Genomic DNA, 14,954 nt, shown 5'->3' with positions numbered 1-14,954 from the left:
AAAACTTGAAAAACTTGTTGTAAATATGTATGAATATCCTTACCCATTTGTCTAAAAAAATCAATTTTCCTTGAAGAGTGCCACCCATCCTCCCAAAGGCTGCCAGGCAAGAAGGATCTGGCAGCTGAAAAAAAAAGTAGGTCATTGGGCCTCGAAAGGACTGGCCTGGCCCTCACCTAGAAGGGTGTGCAGGTGAACTCCATGTTCTGGGTCTGGAGGAACTGAGACTGAAGAATAAGAAGAACCTTAGTCCCACCCAGCAGGCCAATTTCGGACTAACTTGGGAGGCTGAACTTGCAAAAAATCTGCATGGAGTCTGCATGGACTTAGCCTTCTTCACATTGGACCACAGACTGACTCCAAAAAACACTTCAGACACTAGGCAAAAAAGGCATCAAAACTCATGGTCCAGGTCAGAGATAAAAATCCCTTAAGCCAGGCGCACCTCGAAGAACTGAAACAGAACCAGCCACAGCCAAGAGAGAAGCAAAGCATCAAAAAGCAAAACCACACTGTAAGAATGCTTACCCAAAACATGCACATGCACCAAATCTTGTAATTCTTTCAATACCTTCTCTCTGAGCATCACCACCTTAGATTAGAATTGTGATTGTGAAAAAATTTTTTTTATTTCAAAAACAAAAAAGCAATTTCAAAGCCCTCATTGCTAAGGTAGTAGAAAGATGACCCTGCTTTCTTTTCCCCCAAAAACTCTGGCCTCTTTATCTAGAAGGCAGTTCTCTTTTCTTACAACAGGGGCCCTGACCTTAGGTCCCCTGACTAATAGTAGTTTCTGGGTTCTGGGTGGGACTATTATAGAGATATTTATCACTCTCAGGCACCCTGTAATACCTATCCGGTTTAACAGTAGGAGACAGAGAATCAGGATTAAGTGAAGCCTGAAAATACATCTTGCACACATCCAGAACAGATCAGACTTAAAATGTTCCTCCATAGAATGAAGAGAAAAAGAAAAAGAAAAATCCTGAGGAGCAGAAGGCTGGAGTGGAATCTTCTGCATCAGATTTCAAATAAAAGAGGTACTCCTGCCTTCGTGCCGAAGACTCTGAAACATCGAAGCCTGTTCAAAACTTTCCAACTGTGGCTCCACCCTAGGCCTCTGTTCAGCCCTGCCCCTTGAGACATTGATCTGCAAAATCAGTCTCCCCTCCCCTGAGACTCCAGAGCCTCAGAGGAAACCACATCGGAACCACTGACTCTAAAGAAAACTCGGCAGAAGGGGACCGACTCATCATCTCACCTGGGTTTAACACTTTGTCTTTTTCTTTCTCTTCGGCGGGCGTCGGGCGATCGGCGGCATTAATTGCACCGCTTTACACGAGACCAGACCAGCCTAACCTCAATCTAACCTTGCTTAATAATTACCCTTAAAAAGCTGCTAGCGACACCACCGACTCGGTGCTCAGGCCCCAAACAAGGAATGCACAAAGAATGATAATCCCGCGGTATCCAATACAATTTTTATTTTTTTTTCTGAATACACTGAGGCAAGGCGGCAAAAAAAAAAAAACACCCCACTTAGTGCCAGCCAATTTATTGGGTGTGAAACCAAAAAACTCGAAAAATTTCTGAATGGCAATTTGCCACAACGCTGCTTCTGCATCGACCATGCAAAAAAAAAAAGAGGAAATGACGGCGTCATATGCTTTTGTACCCCCTGGCGTCCTGATGTCAGTTTTAAGCACCTTGACCTGTGAGATGAAGAACATCTGAGGGTGATGCTACTTAATGCTAGAAGTCTAAATCTCAAAATGCACTCACTCGAGGCACTCCTTAAAATGGAGAATATCGATATCTGTGCAGTGAGTGAGACCTGGATCAAGGCTCCAGATAGCACCCCTGCACTACCAGGCTATAACTCATACCACACTTTTCGGCCATGTAACCTGGACTGGAACACCAAAGGTGGAGGTGTGTCCATATTCATTAAGGATATCCACACCTTCAGGCTCAGGCTAGTTGCTCAGCATAATGCAGCCGAGGTTATCCAAGTGCAACTAACTCTGGGCAAAACTGCAATCCAAATTGTAGCTTGCTACAGATCACCCACCATGCCCCAGGATTCCCACTCCTCTTTTTTTTGATGTACTGGAAAATATTAGGGTTCAACCAAACACCCTAATAATGGGCGATTTCAACTACCCCACCATTAACTGGGAAAACTACTCATGTACCAACTCCTTCGCTCAACGCTTCCTGGAATTCATAAACTCCAATGCCCTGGATCAACTTATTCACACCCCCACTAGGGGCAACAATATCCTAGATCTAGTCATTACCAACATGAGAGACCGGTGTTCCACACCTGAAGTCAACGCCTCATTTGTCCGATCCGACCATAAGCTAATTACCCTAGATATCTACATCCTGCCCCCACCCCCCATTAAAGAAACCATGGTAAAAAATTTCTTCAAAGCCAACTTCATGCTTCTTAAGACAGAAGTGGTGAACTTCATGACACCCATGCAGATGGACAATACAGTTACGACTACTGAATCCTACACAATTGCACTTTATAAGCACTTACATGAGTGCATGGATCGTGCTATCCCAAACAGAACCAAGACGCTATCCTCCAAAAAAAGGAAGCCAATCTGGTGGTCACCTGCCATAAACAAACTGTACAGCAGAAGGAAGAAACTGTTGCAAAAGAGAGTAAAATCCCATGAGTGGTGGAGCTCCCTGGTCAGCCTCAGTAAGAAGCTGCGATCCCTGATAAAATCCTCCAAAGCTAGTTACGAAAACAAACTCACAACTGATTCTAAAGACAACCACAAAGCATTGTTATAGCCATGTCAAGAATCTCAATGGCAACACTCAGATCTGCTCTGAGTTACAGCACAATGGCACTAAATATACAGACCCAACTGATATTGCCAACATCCTGGCAGATAGGTTCAGTGCTAACTTTACCCCCTCTCACCCCCTAAAGAGCTCATCTCTATACCAGAAGAATGCAAAGTTCCTGTAATCACTGCTGCACAGGTAAAAACCACACTCTCCAAAGCCAAGAACACAGCATCCATGGGACCTGACAACATCCCAGGCTGCGTTCTACATGAACTGGCACCCCACCTAAGTACCATGTTCAATCATAGCCTCACCTCAGGCTTTGTGCCTGCTGAATGTCGGACAGCAACGGTTATCCCACTCCACAAGGGGGGAGCCATCACGGACCCCGGGAACTACTGCCCCATTGGCCTGATGAGCCTGGTCTGCAAGGCCATGGAACATATCATCATGGAACTTATAAACAAAGACACTGGTAATCTCCAAACTCTGGACCCCACCCAGTTCAGGTTTGTAAAATGCAGATCATGTCTCCTAAACCTGATAGACTTCTTTGAAGCAGTCACCAAAGTCGTAGACAAGGGTAAGGTGGTTCACACAGCCTATCTAGATCTTGCCAAGGCTTTCAACACCATCCCCCACTCTGGAATTATAGAAAAACTCACTAAACTAGGTATAAATCCCTATGTCACAAGATGGGTTGCCAACTGGCTCACTGACAGAACCCACACTGTGAAAGTAGCAGACTCCAAATCAGACTTCAGACCAGTGACAAGTGAGTACCACAGGGTTCAGTCCTGGGTCCTCTCCTGTTTGGTATCTACTTCTCTGAAGTACAGGCTAACACAGAAGGTCTTTGGCTAATGAAGTTCGCAGATGACTGCAAACTAGGAGCCATAATCGAAACTCCTAACGATGTGGACATCCTACAAAAGGGCCTCACTGAGACAGATGCCTGGTGTCAAAGCCACGGCCTCAAGCTCAATGCCAAAAAGTACATGGTCATCCCCTTTGTTAAAAACTCTGTACCCATGAACTACAACATAGGCGGTAGTATACTTAACACAGAAAGTTTGATAAGAGACCTTGGGACACAGGTGGACAGTAGCCTCTCTGGTAATCACATCGCCACAGTAGTCAGGAAATCCTTCTACATGGGATACCTCATCACAAAAGGTTTCTCATCCAGAAAAAAAGAGGTCATTGTTCCCCTCTACTCATCACTCATTAGACCCATTATAGAGTACAACGCCCCTTTTGGTATGTACCTCACGAGACATCTACAACAACTGGAAAGGCTGCAGAAATACCTCACAAAGAGGATTACCGGCCTCAAACAGATGCCCTATGCAGATAGTCTCAAAAAACTCCAGCTTTACTCCGTCGCATATCGCCTACTCAGAGGTGATCTCTGCCTAACATACAAAGCTATGTCAAACCCTGAGCTGTTGGACATGCTCCACTTAATCCCAATCCCTCCGAGCTACACGCTCTAGGGACCTAAACCTTGTCACCACAATAAACAGAACATGCCGGAGGGATAGATTCCTGTCCCAGAGACTTCCCATACTCTGGAATAAACTACCTATCTATATCAAACAAAGATCCTCATTAGCACTCTTCAAGAAAAATCTTGATGATTGGATGGGAAATAGGAAATTCACCCCGGGGATCACCTCTGTGGCTCTGCTCGACAGTGGCACAGGAAAATAATTTTCTTGGGTGGCAAAAGTCAGGGTACCTTTTTGGCTGGGCTTGTATAGGCCCCAGGGCCAATAGCCTAGTACCTACCTATGAAAATAAATGTGTATCAAACGTAAAAACAAACAATATACATATATACAGATAAGAAAAGGGGTGAAAAAGAATTAAAAAAACACTTCAGATACACACTCAATATTTATATATAGATGAATGCATTATCATAGCCTAGCTGTTCTTAGTTTTTCATTAAACTTCCATTGTAAGCTGCCAATAGACCTCTTTATAGTCTTAAAAAAACATTACATCTGATTTATTTACTGATGAGATTACATTTGTCACCACAGATGATGTAGATTTATTTACAATACTACCCATAATATGGGCCTGGAATGGTTTGAGGAGGCACTAGGGGAGACAGGTAGGTTAACCCAAGATGAATTTAGAACTTGTCTGGAACTGATGGAATTAGTCCTGAGAAATAATTTTATATATTCTGAAGAGGAATTTTTTTCAACAAGATAATGGGGTTACTTACAGGGGCATGCTGTGCCCCCACATACGCAAATATTTTGTCTATGTGGGAACAAACGTTTCTTTAATTTTACTTATGTGAATTGTTGGAAGTTATATAAACAATACCTGGATGATATATGTATCTTCTGGATGGATACAGAGGAAAATTTGCAAGTATTTATTATAGTAATTCTACTGATTTTTTTTAAATGTAGAGTATTCTACATAAAATGAATTATTTAGATGTTATGATTCATAAGTTGAATGAAATGAGAAGGTCCAAATCTACTGTGTATTGTAAGGATACATTTTCGAACACATATCTATATTATACTCACCCTTATAAGCAGAAGTATAGTTAAGGGTCAGTATGTGAGGATATGTAGAATGACTTCGGAAGAACTAGGTTTCCTTAAGAAGTGAGATAAATCAAAGGAGATGTTTATGGAGAGAAAATATCCCCCTGAAATTAATTGAAGAAGTTACGGCAGGAAGGAAGTATGGATTTCCCCCCTTTAGAAAAGAACAATAGCACACCTGGACACAAAATTGATCGGAATAGTGTGGTTTTTAATCATAAGGATGATGAGGTTGAGCATAAGGCAGGCTTTTATAACAGATTTTAATGGTGATACTATTATTATTACAAATATTATTAGTACACAGTGGAAAAGGTTTGGTTTGTTAGCTTTTCAGACTTGGATGCTATTTCTAAGACACCCCTTAAATTTATTTTTAGGAAGGAAATGAGTATTAAGGATTTATTGGATCAGAATAGGAATAGGAATAAAAGGAATAAACTAAGAAAATGGGAACTTTTAAATGTGGTACTTGTGCTCAATGCCCACATATACTACACAGCGAGTCAGTGTATATTAAGGATAGGGGCAAATTTATAAAAGGCAGAACTCATACCAACTGTAATAGCGTTGGCATAATTTACATTGCTCAGTGTGAGAACGGTGATGTTTTTATATAGGAAAGACGGTGTAAGCTTAAAAGGATAATTTTTTAGCAACTATGATGTGAAATCTGTATAATACATTTTTCTCATTCCTAAACACACTTTCGTTTATACTCAAGCTAAGTTTTTAGTTTTTGAAGGGGATGCTGGGAGACTAAAACAGAATATAAAGAGGTCTATTGGCAGCTTACAATGGAAGTCAATACAGAAAATGTGTCTTTAGCCCCTGTTTAAAACTAAGAGCAGCTAGGCTATGATCATTCATTTATTAATTTATAAATAAAGACCCATATATATGCATACTGTTTACATCTTTTTACATTTGATATACATTTGTTTTTCATGAATTTATGTTTGGATTTTTCTGAGCCCTTTGTGTGTTAGAGAGTTAGTTGCAATGTTGTTTTTAGCACACTAGATGGTGCTTTAGTTCAATACATATTGCTTTTAGAAATTTTTTAGACAAGTTTTTAATTGTTTTATGTTTAAATATTCATCAAATAATCTATTAGCATAATGTATATAAGACGGATATAGTAATGGTCAATTACTTTATATGTTTTTATTCTTTTTGGTTTTCTATTTATTGCTGATATGGTTATTTACTTATTCTTTCTTGCTATTACTATTCATTGAAGTTTACTTTTAATTGTCAATTAACATAATGGGTTATTGGATATGGAGTATATAAACCCCAGAGTTGTTTAGTTTGTTGTGAAATATTCTACTTGAGCTCTTGACACTTTACAAACAATATGTTATCACTGGCACAGCACTGTGTTTAATTTGCATGTGCAATTCTCTTGCACAACTTCTAAGCCTCTAAACAACTCACGATCTGACTGTGTACTGGAATCAATACACACTGCTTTTATACTGTGGATGTATTTTACCATTCGTCTGTTTTCGCAAGCCACATAATCCAAAACATTAGGAATACCACCTCGGGTCTCCCCTGAAAAGAGGCATTAGACTAATGGAACAAACCCAGTCAACAAAGTTTAAGTAAATAAATTAATTAACATTAGGAAAATGAACCTCAAGTGCTACTATTTCAAACAATCTTGTATTTTACATTTTTATATAAATGTGCCAGTAGTTTTTAACCTAATGGTGTCAGCCAGGGACCACAACAGGTACACAATGTATACCATAGTACTCTTTTCAATCCTTTCAGTAAAAACTGAGAAAAATCCCAGCCAAGCTATAGTTTTCACTGTGTGATACCTTAAACCTCCTGTAATGGATGCCCATGAAATGGATCTACTTCAGTAGATCGAACTTTTACTAGTTCGAACCACATATGGCCAAGACCATATGTTCGAACTCGTAAAAGTTCGAACACTAACGTAAAACCACATAAAACCAAAAAACACAAACCTAAACATCTATAGCAGGGGGGGGCTATGTCCCCCTGCACCCCCCACACCCGCCTTACTTAAATATACCAACTCCGAGATCGCACTACATTGCGGAAATGGGAAATCTTCCCTTTCCGCTCTGTACGGAGATCTCCATTCAGTCAGATCGGACTTTTACAAGTTCGAACATATAGTCTCGGCCATAAGTGGTTCGAACTTATAAACGTTCAATCTACTGAAGGGGACCCCATGAGACATATGCAAATGGCCCCTTACGGGCATGAAGTGTTTCAGCTTCATGGCTTATGAATGCCCCCGGCATTTTTTTTGTCAAGTCTTTCTGGTTACAATCAGGCCAATAAAGCCTTGGCCTGAATGTAACCAGAAAGAGACTTAAAAAAAAAAAAAAAAAAAAAAACAAGTCATAGACATTCAGAAGCCATGTAGCTGAAAGATTTGATGTCCATAAGGGATCATTTGTATATGTCTCACTGGCATCCATTACAGTTTCATAAGAGGTTAATAGGCTAATGGCCTTACAAGCCCAGCCGTATTTATCCAGAGTTGCCCCAATTGTTGGTGGTAGGTAAGTGAAGTTTGAGGGCATATAGTAGTTATTAATACTGACTTCCTCTGTTCAGGAGGACATGGGTGCCACCCCAGGAGTGAATCTGTGGTCACCCATCCAATGATCTCATTGCACTTGAGGAGGGTCAGGGAGGGGCTCTGTTTAATAGGTAAGCACCAAGTTAATTGCCCTTGTGGGCCATTTTAAGCTTAGCCAGTTTTCTTCAAAGGTAAGGTTTAAGGTACTGTACAGAAAAAACTTTAACTTGGCTGGGGGTTTTCTTGCTGTTTTTACTGTATGGTTTGTCTGTGTGACCTTTTCACCCTTGTGTCTTCAGTTCTTTCTCATTTCAGTGTTTTAAAGTTATTTCCCACGACAAGATAATACATTTTGCATGCACCTAATTTGGATTCATCATTCTGAAATTAATGTTAGCTTTTGTCCAAGAGTTTAACTTGCATTCCTATTGTTTTTAAATCAATTGTTTTAGACAGTAACACTGGTACATGTACATTAATAGCACAGAAAACAAAATAAAGTCACATTTTCTAGACAGTAAACACACAATACTTTAATGATTACTATTCAGTCTAAAATTCAATTGCTCAACTCCTGCCTTTCCTTAAACTTCACTCCTCCTCCTGAACATTGTGTGTGTAGTATTGTTCCTACAAATTAACTGCTACATAATTTGTTAACTTTTTGTAAAGCTCCCACCTCCAGTTTTTTTATCTCTTTTACAATATTCACTACTTCAAATTACAGCTGGTTTAGATTTTGATTTCCATTTTCAATATATTTTTGGAGGGCAGCCGATAGCATTTAAATTAGTAATACCTTGTATGGCTAGACAACTCGTGTCCTCTGTCCCAGCTCAAAATAATCATTTGCTTAACTGCAACAATTTGTTCTCTCAACATTTCTGACAAATTACTGTATATGGAATTTTTTTAAAATCTGCCAACGTATTATACCCCCAAAAAAAATTCTCCCAATTCCCCGTTTCTTTCCCATTACACCTCCATCACTTGCTATCTACTTGAGAAAACAATTATTTGAAGGCTGCTTGGAATATAAAAATAAACTTATGTAGATACTGCCAAGCTAAAATCCTAAACCTTCTGGATTTGTTGCATACCTGGAAATCCTAAAACTTCTGGATTTGTTGCATACCTGGGAGCCTTAACTGATGCCCTTCCATTGCTCCTTTGTAAACCGCTTTTCCAGTCTCTCTTCCTAACCTTTTTCTAAACTCTTACAATTTTATGTATGCCAAGTATAGAATCAATCGGATGCGTCTTACTAATTATTCATTTTAACAGCAGCTTATATTCTAGACAACTCCTGGCACTCTCTACCTAGTTTATTTTTCTTACATTCTTATCAATCGTTGTTAGAGAAGGAAATCTTCCGCTTAGCCTCATCCAGTTTTGTTAACATTCCCTCTCTAGTTACTAGCTCCCAATACCTTGGTTGCTTTGCTAATTTTCTCCAGTTCGTTCCAACCTCCCTCTTGCCTATTTTCACACCCCTGCTTGCATTCATCCCTACTTTTCACACCCCTGCTTGCATTCATCCCTACTTTTCACACCCCTGCTTGCATTCATCCCTACTTTTCACACCCCTGGCTTGCATTCATCCCTACAGGTAAAATCTCCTTTCCATTCCCATGTTGGCTTAGTTCTTAGACTACTTTCTGCAATTTTATAAATATAATATTCTGCACGATTGTTATTCTCCTAAAGGACCTGCATCTAAAACCCTCTTAACTCCTTCCCTGTTACATTAACTTTTATTTTCATTTTGATTTATAGCCCTCTGCTTGTGTTAGGTATATGAATATTAACTATTTAGCTATAAGGCAGCACTTCAAATCAAGTAATCCTAAACAACTTGTTCTAAGCAGAAAATCAGCTTATCTCACTTAACCCTTACCCTCTTCCCCTCCCAAATAAATTTCTGCAAATCCTTATTAGTGTCCGAGGCTTCTACTCTAGTTGACAAAAATATGCCTGACCTGTATATATGGCTAAAGGGACTAAAAACATTTCATTGTTTGCATCTTACTATCATATCCATAATCAAAAGGTGTATTTTTCCCATCCTAATAATTTTAGTCTCTTCCCATAAATCCTAAGTTGTCATAATAGAATTCTTTGCAATCAACTCACCTAAATACTTCATCTTGTAATGGCTCCATAATTATGGGTATTGCTGAACCAATTCATGTGTGGGTAACATTACTTTTTAATTTATCTTCATTAATGTTATATCCTGAAAAGACTTGAAATGGTCCGTAAATATTCCATAGCACCAAAATGTCCTTTTCTGAATTTATCAAATACAAAATAATCAGCATCGGGATCAATCCCCTTTTCCCCATTTTGTACTGGTGCCGGGATGTCGCATCATAAGTAACCTAATCAGCTGGAGCCAATATTCACATCACCAGGTGGCTAGCCCTGACATGGTGCAATTTTATTCCCAATATTGTCTTGAACCCCAAGGCACCAAACTCATTTGGAAATTTGGAGGGCATAAAAGATATCCAACATCTCCTTCAGACTGATATGCCTAGTTCTTCCTATTCCATTTCTCTTTTTGGAACTTCTTGGACCTATCAGTGCATCGCAGGCTACATCTCTGGGCTCTCCAAATTGCATCTCAGCTTGACTCTCACCTAAGCCACCTACCATCCGAGTTCCCTGTGGAGAAAAGGAGTGGAATAATTTTAAATGAACAGATGTGCTTTTACCACAGAAGTCTTAGACACCACTGAATTTTCCATCATCTCAAGTACCACACCATACCATTTATATCCTGGAATTTGTGACTCTCTTATTTTTTTTTGCCAGTGGCTATAAATATAAATCAAATGACAATGGGGAGAAAGGATACTCCTGCATAGTTCCTCTGTTTAAACACAGCTTGCAAAGAAAGCATCAACAGAAAGCCGATATAAATGCAGACAAATCTGCTACTGCTACATAACCACTAATATAATAGCAGAACTGCAACTGTTTGAGATTATGTCAGACTATACAGTAATATATTTTAATATGGCTATAAATATCTCAGAAAGTGAGCATGTCAAATTGCTGGCTGAGATCTCACTTTAAGTCTGGCATCCAAAAGGGCACTGGGTATATAGTTAGAATGGTTACTTATTCGATATTGCCATTTGTTTTCAAAAATATACAAAATATGCTTAAAATCATTGTTTACTGCGAGATGTAAAATTAGATTATGAGCTGGAATGTCAACACTACTGCCATTGCTAAAACATTCATGCATGTGCAGAATAGCTTGAAAGTCATACGCTTTGTGAGGTTGTAATGGTTTAAGTGTCAAGAGTAAAGTACAGCTTTAGAAAAAGATTTTCTGAGGAAACAGCGCCAGATACACCATTTCTCCTTGGAAGAAGTTACAGCCAACACTGCTCAGCTCCTGTGGAGTAGACAAATTAAGTTTTCCACTAAGAAGTGTTCATTACAGAAAAAAAAAAAGTCCACTACCCACAGAACAGCACCGCCTTACTGAAAGAAGTCATCATGCCTCCACTGTAAGGTACTACACCTAATTACTGTTTTCAAAACTGAGTCCTCATTGAAAAGTAATATGAACATGATTGCGTTTGCTATTCTAAAATACAAAGGCTTCATTGAAAGGCAACTTCTTGAACACAATTTACATACTGCCAAGAGGCACAAATTCCTCACCTAAAAGACCCCCAAATGTTATGGCAGGGGAAAGGGCAGCAAAGTAGATAAAGATAGCAGCTGGTATGCACTGTGCATTTAGAGCATCCCTGAAATCACTTGCATACTTAGGAAACCTCCGCTGGATATCGCGAACAAATCCTCCAAAAGGTTTTCCTGTCCTTCTCAGTGGATCATCCTCATCTTCATATGTTTTTTTCAAGTCAAAAAGTGCCTCTGTCAAAGAAAGAAAGACATCAATTTACTAACCACAGCACAGCATTACTTTGTAAGCAATCTGTTATTTTAGCTTGTTTTTAAAAGACCACACCAAGGCTGCTATTTCTAGAAGGATACTCGGACAGTACAGGGAAGTCTCAATCAAGTTTTTTTTTAATTCAATTCTTGTAACATTGTTTAATTAGCTTTATATGTGAAGTCCTGCAACACTCAAGGCCGGCTACTCCAGGGGGAGTCAATTTCCTTTCACATTGGATATTCCAACTTACCTTCTCATTATGCAGTTCCTGTATGAATCTCACACATCACACTACCATGACTTTCAGCAGACTTTTTTTTTTTTTTTTTTACACAAGTACCTTTATTAAATCATCACTTAAGACATAGATGCACACATACTGATAGGAAAGAAAACAAGCCATATTAACATTTTTCCATTTATACACATTATATTACGTTTTTATTTCTGTACAACTAAGTCCAACACTGTATAAACTGTTCAGTTCTTGCCTTCCCTTAAACTAAATTCCTCCTCTTGAACATTATTCTACAGGTTTTGTTTCCAATCAGTAAAAAAAACTAGATGAAAACTCCAGCCAAGCTAGAATTTCAACTGAATGACCTCTCAAACCTCTTGTATCAGAGGCACATGGGATATATGCAAATGACCCTTACGAACATTAGGTGTTTCAGCTATATGCAGATTCTGAATACCCATGACTTTTTTTCTTTTTACTCCGTTTTAATGGACAATTTCAGGCCAATAAAACCAAACCCCACTAGCTGTGGATATGCATATTTCAGCCTTATGTCCTCATCAGCACAGCACAAGCAAACTGTTTGACTAAGCATAAGAAACACAGGGCTATTATACCCAGCTGATGTCTATTACCATTAGGATGACTGCAAAATATCCCAACTAACAAACTAAAATAAAGAGTGAGAAGGTCAGACAAGAAAAAAACAATCAGTAAAAACTAAATGAACACTCCAGCCAAGCTAGAATTTCCACTGAGTGACCTCTCAAACCTCTTGTATCAGAGGTGCCATGTGCCTCTGATACAAAAACACCCTGATGTTCATAAAGGTCAATTGCATATATCCCATGTTTTGTTTCCACAAATTACATTTATTTACATGTAATTTTGCTCCTTCTATTTACTACAAATCCCTCCTATTTATATATTTTATAATATTCAAAACTTCAAATACAGTTGGTTTAGATTTTGATTTCCATTTTTTAATAATTGATTTTTTGGCAGTCAATAAAATTAAACTTAATGTCCCAACTCAAAAGACAAATTTCCTTGGGGACTGCCAAGAATGCTGCACACTGATCAACATCTTAATTTCAGCTCTCCCAGTGTGAAAAAAGGAAACTAAGAACCAACAATACTCAGTGGTATTTTCAGTGCGAGTAAAATTCATTTACTGGCTCGAAGTACACTGTCTGGATGCCAGCAAAGAAGAAATTTACACAGCCTGAAAGAAAATCAACCAGAAAAGGTGAAGAGAAAACACAGTCTGGGAAGAATCCTACAGCTGTTCAAAAAGCAGTTCAAGCTCCAGCTTTGGTACAAGAGATGGCTTCCAATAATTTAAAGGAATAAATAAGTCAAATGTGCTCAGAGTTGATTAAAATAATGAAATATTGAAGGAGTATACCAATGCAATTAACAAAAGGTTGAAAAAAATGGAAGAAGCTTTAAACAGCTATTCAGATGAACTATTAAAACTGCAAAAACCAGAGGCTGAAAAAGCTGTTTATAAAATGGCAGAGTTGGAATACAGCGCATGCAGAGAAAACCTGTGATTTTCTGCTGTAACAGAGAACCTGGAAGGAACAGACTACTAATTTTATTTAACACAAATAAGTAACTGGACTGGTATTCCACAGTAGGATTTGTTAATTGAAAGGGAACTGTGTGTATACTCCACACCTTGCCACGAGAAGGCAGCCAAGAACTGTGTTAGTAAAGGTAAAATCATACCCATAGAGAGAGTTGATCCTGACAAAACTTGGTTGAAGGGCAAAATATTAAAAACTGGGGACAGTAGATTGTTTGTGGAAAATGATTATCACTGTTCACTAAGCAGAAGAGAAGCAAATTTATCCCAGCAATTAAGGAATGACAACAGACAGGTGTAAAATTCAAGCTGCTGGTTCCTGCTGTCTTCAGAGTATTTTTTCCTGGAGGATCAAAGTCATTTTTTGAACAAGCTATAGGAGAAATACAAAAGCTTGTCCAGCAAGGGGTGATCATCAAACAGAAGGGGACCCTGCTTGTCATTCTTCTGATGGTAAGGCTCACAAAGAGACTTTGCCAGTAAAATCTTTTCCAGTGTTCTGAATGAAAATGCTTGATAGAGACAGAAAAAAGCACAGTAGTTGACTAGAAGAATCCTAAATACATTAGATTTGAACCAGAGTTTGAAGCTGGGAGATGGAGATGAATAGGGTGATGGCCAGCAACACTGACATTAATAATGACATATGACAAGAACAGACAGCGATTAGAGTTAACATGCATCATAGCATGGATAACCTTAATTTTAGGTTAGGTTTTGCCTGCATGCAGCTGTCAATTTGAGACAGTTGTTCCTATCAGGAGAGTTAAGCTTCATTTGGCAATGTACAGTTTTGCTTGTGTTTGTTTTAAGTTAATAGATTATTGGGGTGTTCAGGAGGTGTGTTTAAGTTTTTGTTTGAGGGCTTTCATTATAACAAAAAGTCTTGTAAAGTGTGACAGTTTCAATCGGAGATGTTAAGAAACAACTGCGCAAAAGATCAATCTGACAAACATGTAACACAGATTCTGGAAAATTTTTAGAAAGCTGTCATACATACACAATAGATGGGATAATACCTTCTTATCATAATGGCTACACTAAACATTATTTTGAAATATGAGTGGCCTCACAGGTATATACAAAAAGTAGAATACTGAAGTATAGCAAAACTGCAGAGTGTAATAGCAATGCTACAGCAGAGACACTGTAAAAGAAATAAGCATATGAATTTGATAGAGACAATTTCACTCAGGATATTAAAAACAGTATCAGGGACAAAGGAAAAGGGGAATACTTATACTAAT

General features: G+C 38.7%; 1 protein-coding gene across 4 annotated transcripts in view; it reads right to left on the bottom strand.

Moving 5' to 3' along the window:
• Positions 1–14,954, bottom strand: part of SLC4A2 (solute carrier family 4 member 2) — a 2,370,566-nt gene that overhangs the window by 397,056 nt on the left and 1,958,556 nt on the right. For all 4 annotated transcript variants that reach the window (XM_044067584.1, XM_044067586.1, XM_044067587.1 and 1 more), the window contains one exon: positions 11,641–11,856. In XM_044067584.1, the coding sequence (XP_043923519.1) occupies positions 11,641–11,856 (216 nt within the window). The remainder of the gene's footprint in view (positions 1–11,640; positions 11,857–14,954) is intronic.

This window comes from Protopterus annectens, chromosome 3.part1, assembly GCF_019279795.1.
Source record: "Protopterus annectens isolate FY-2018-M chromosome 3.part1, PAN1.0, whole genome shotgun sequence".
Taxonomy (NCBI): domain Eukaryota; kingdom Metazoa; phylum Chordata; order Ceratodontiformes; family Protopteridae; genus Protopterus; species Protopterus annectens.
This window is presented reverse-complemented; position numbering and strand designations above follow the sequence as displayed.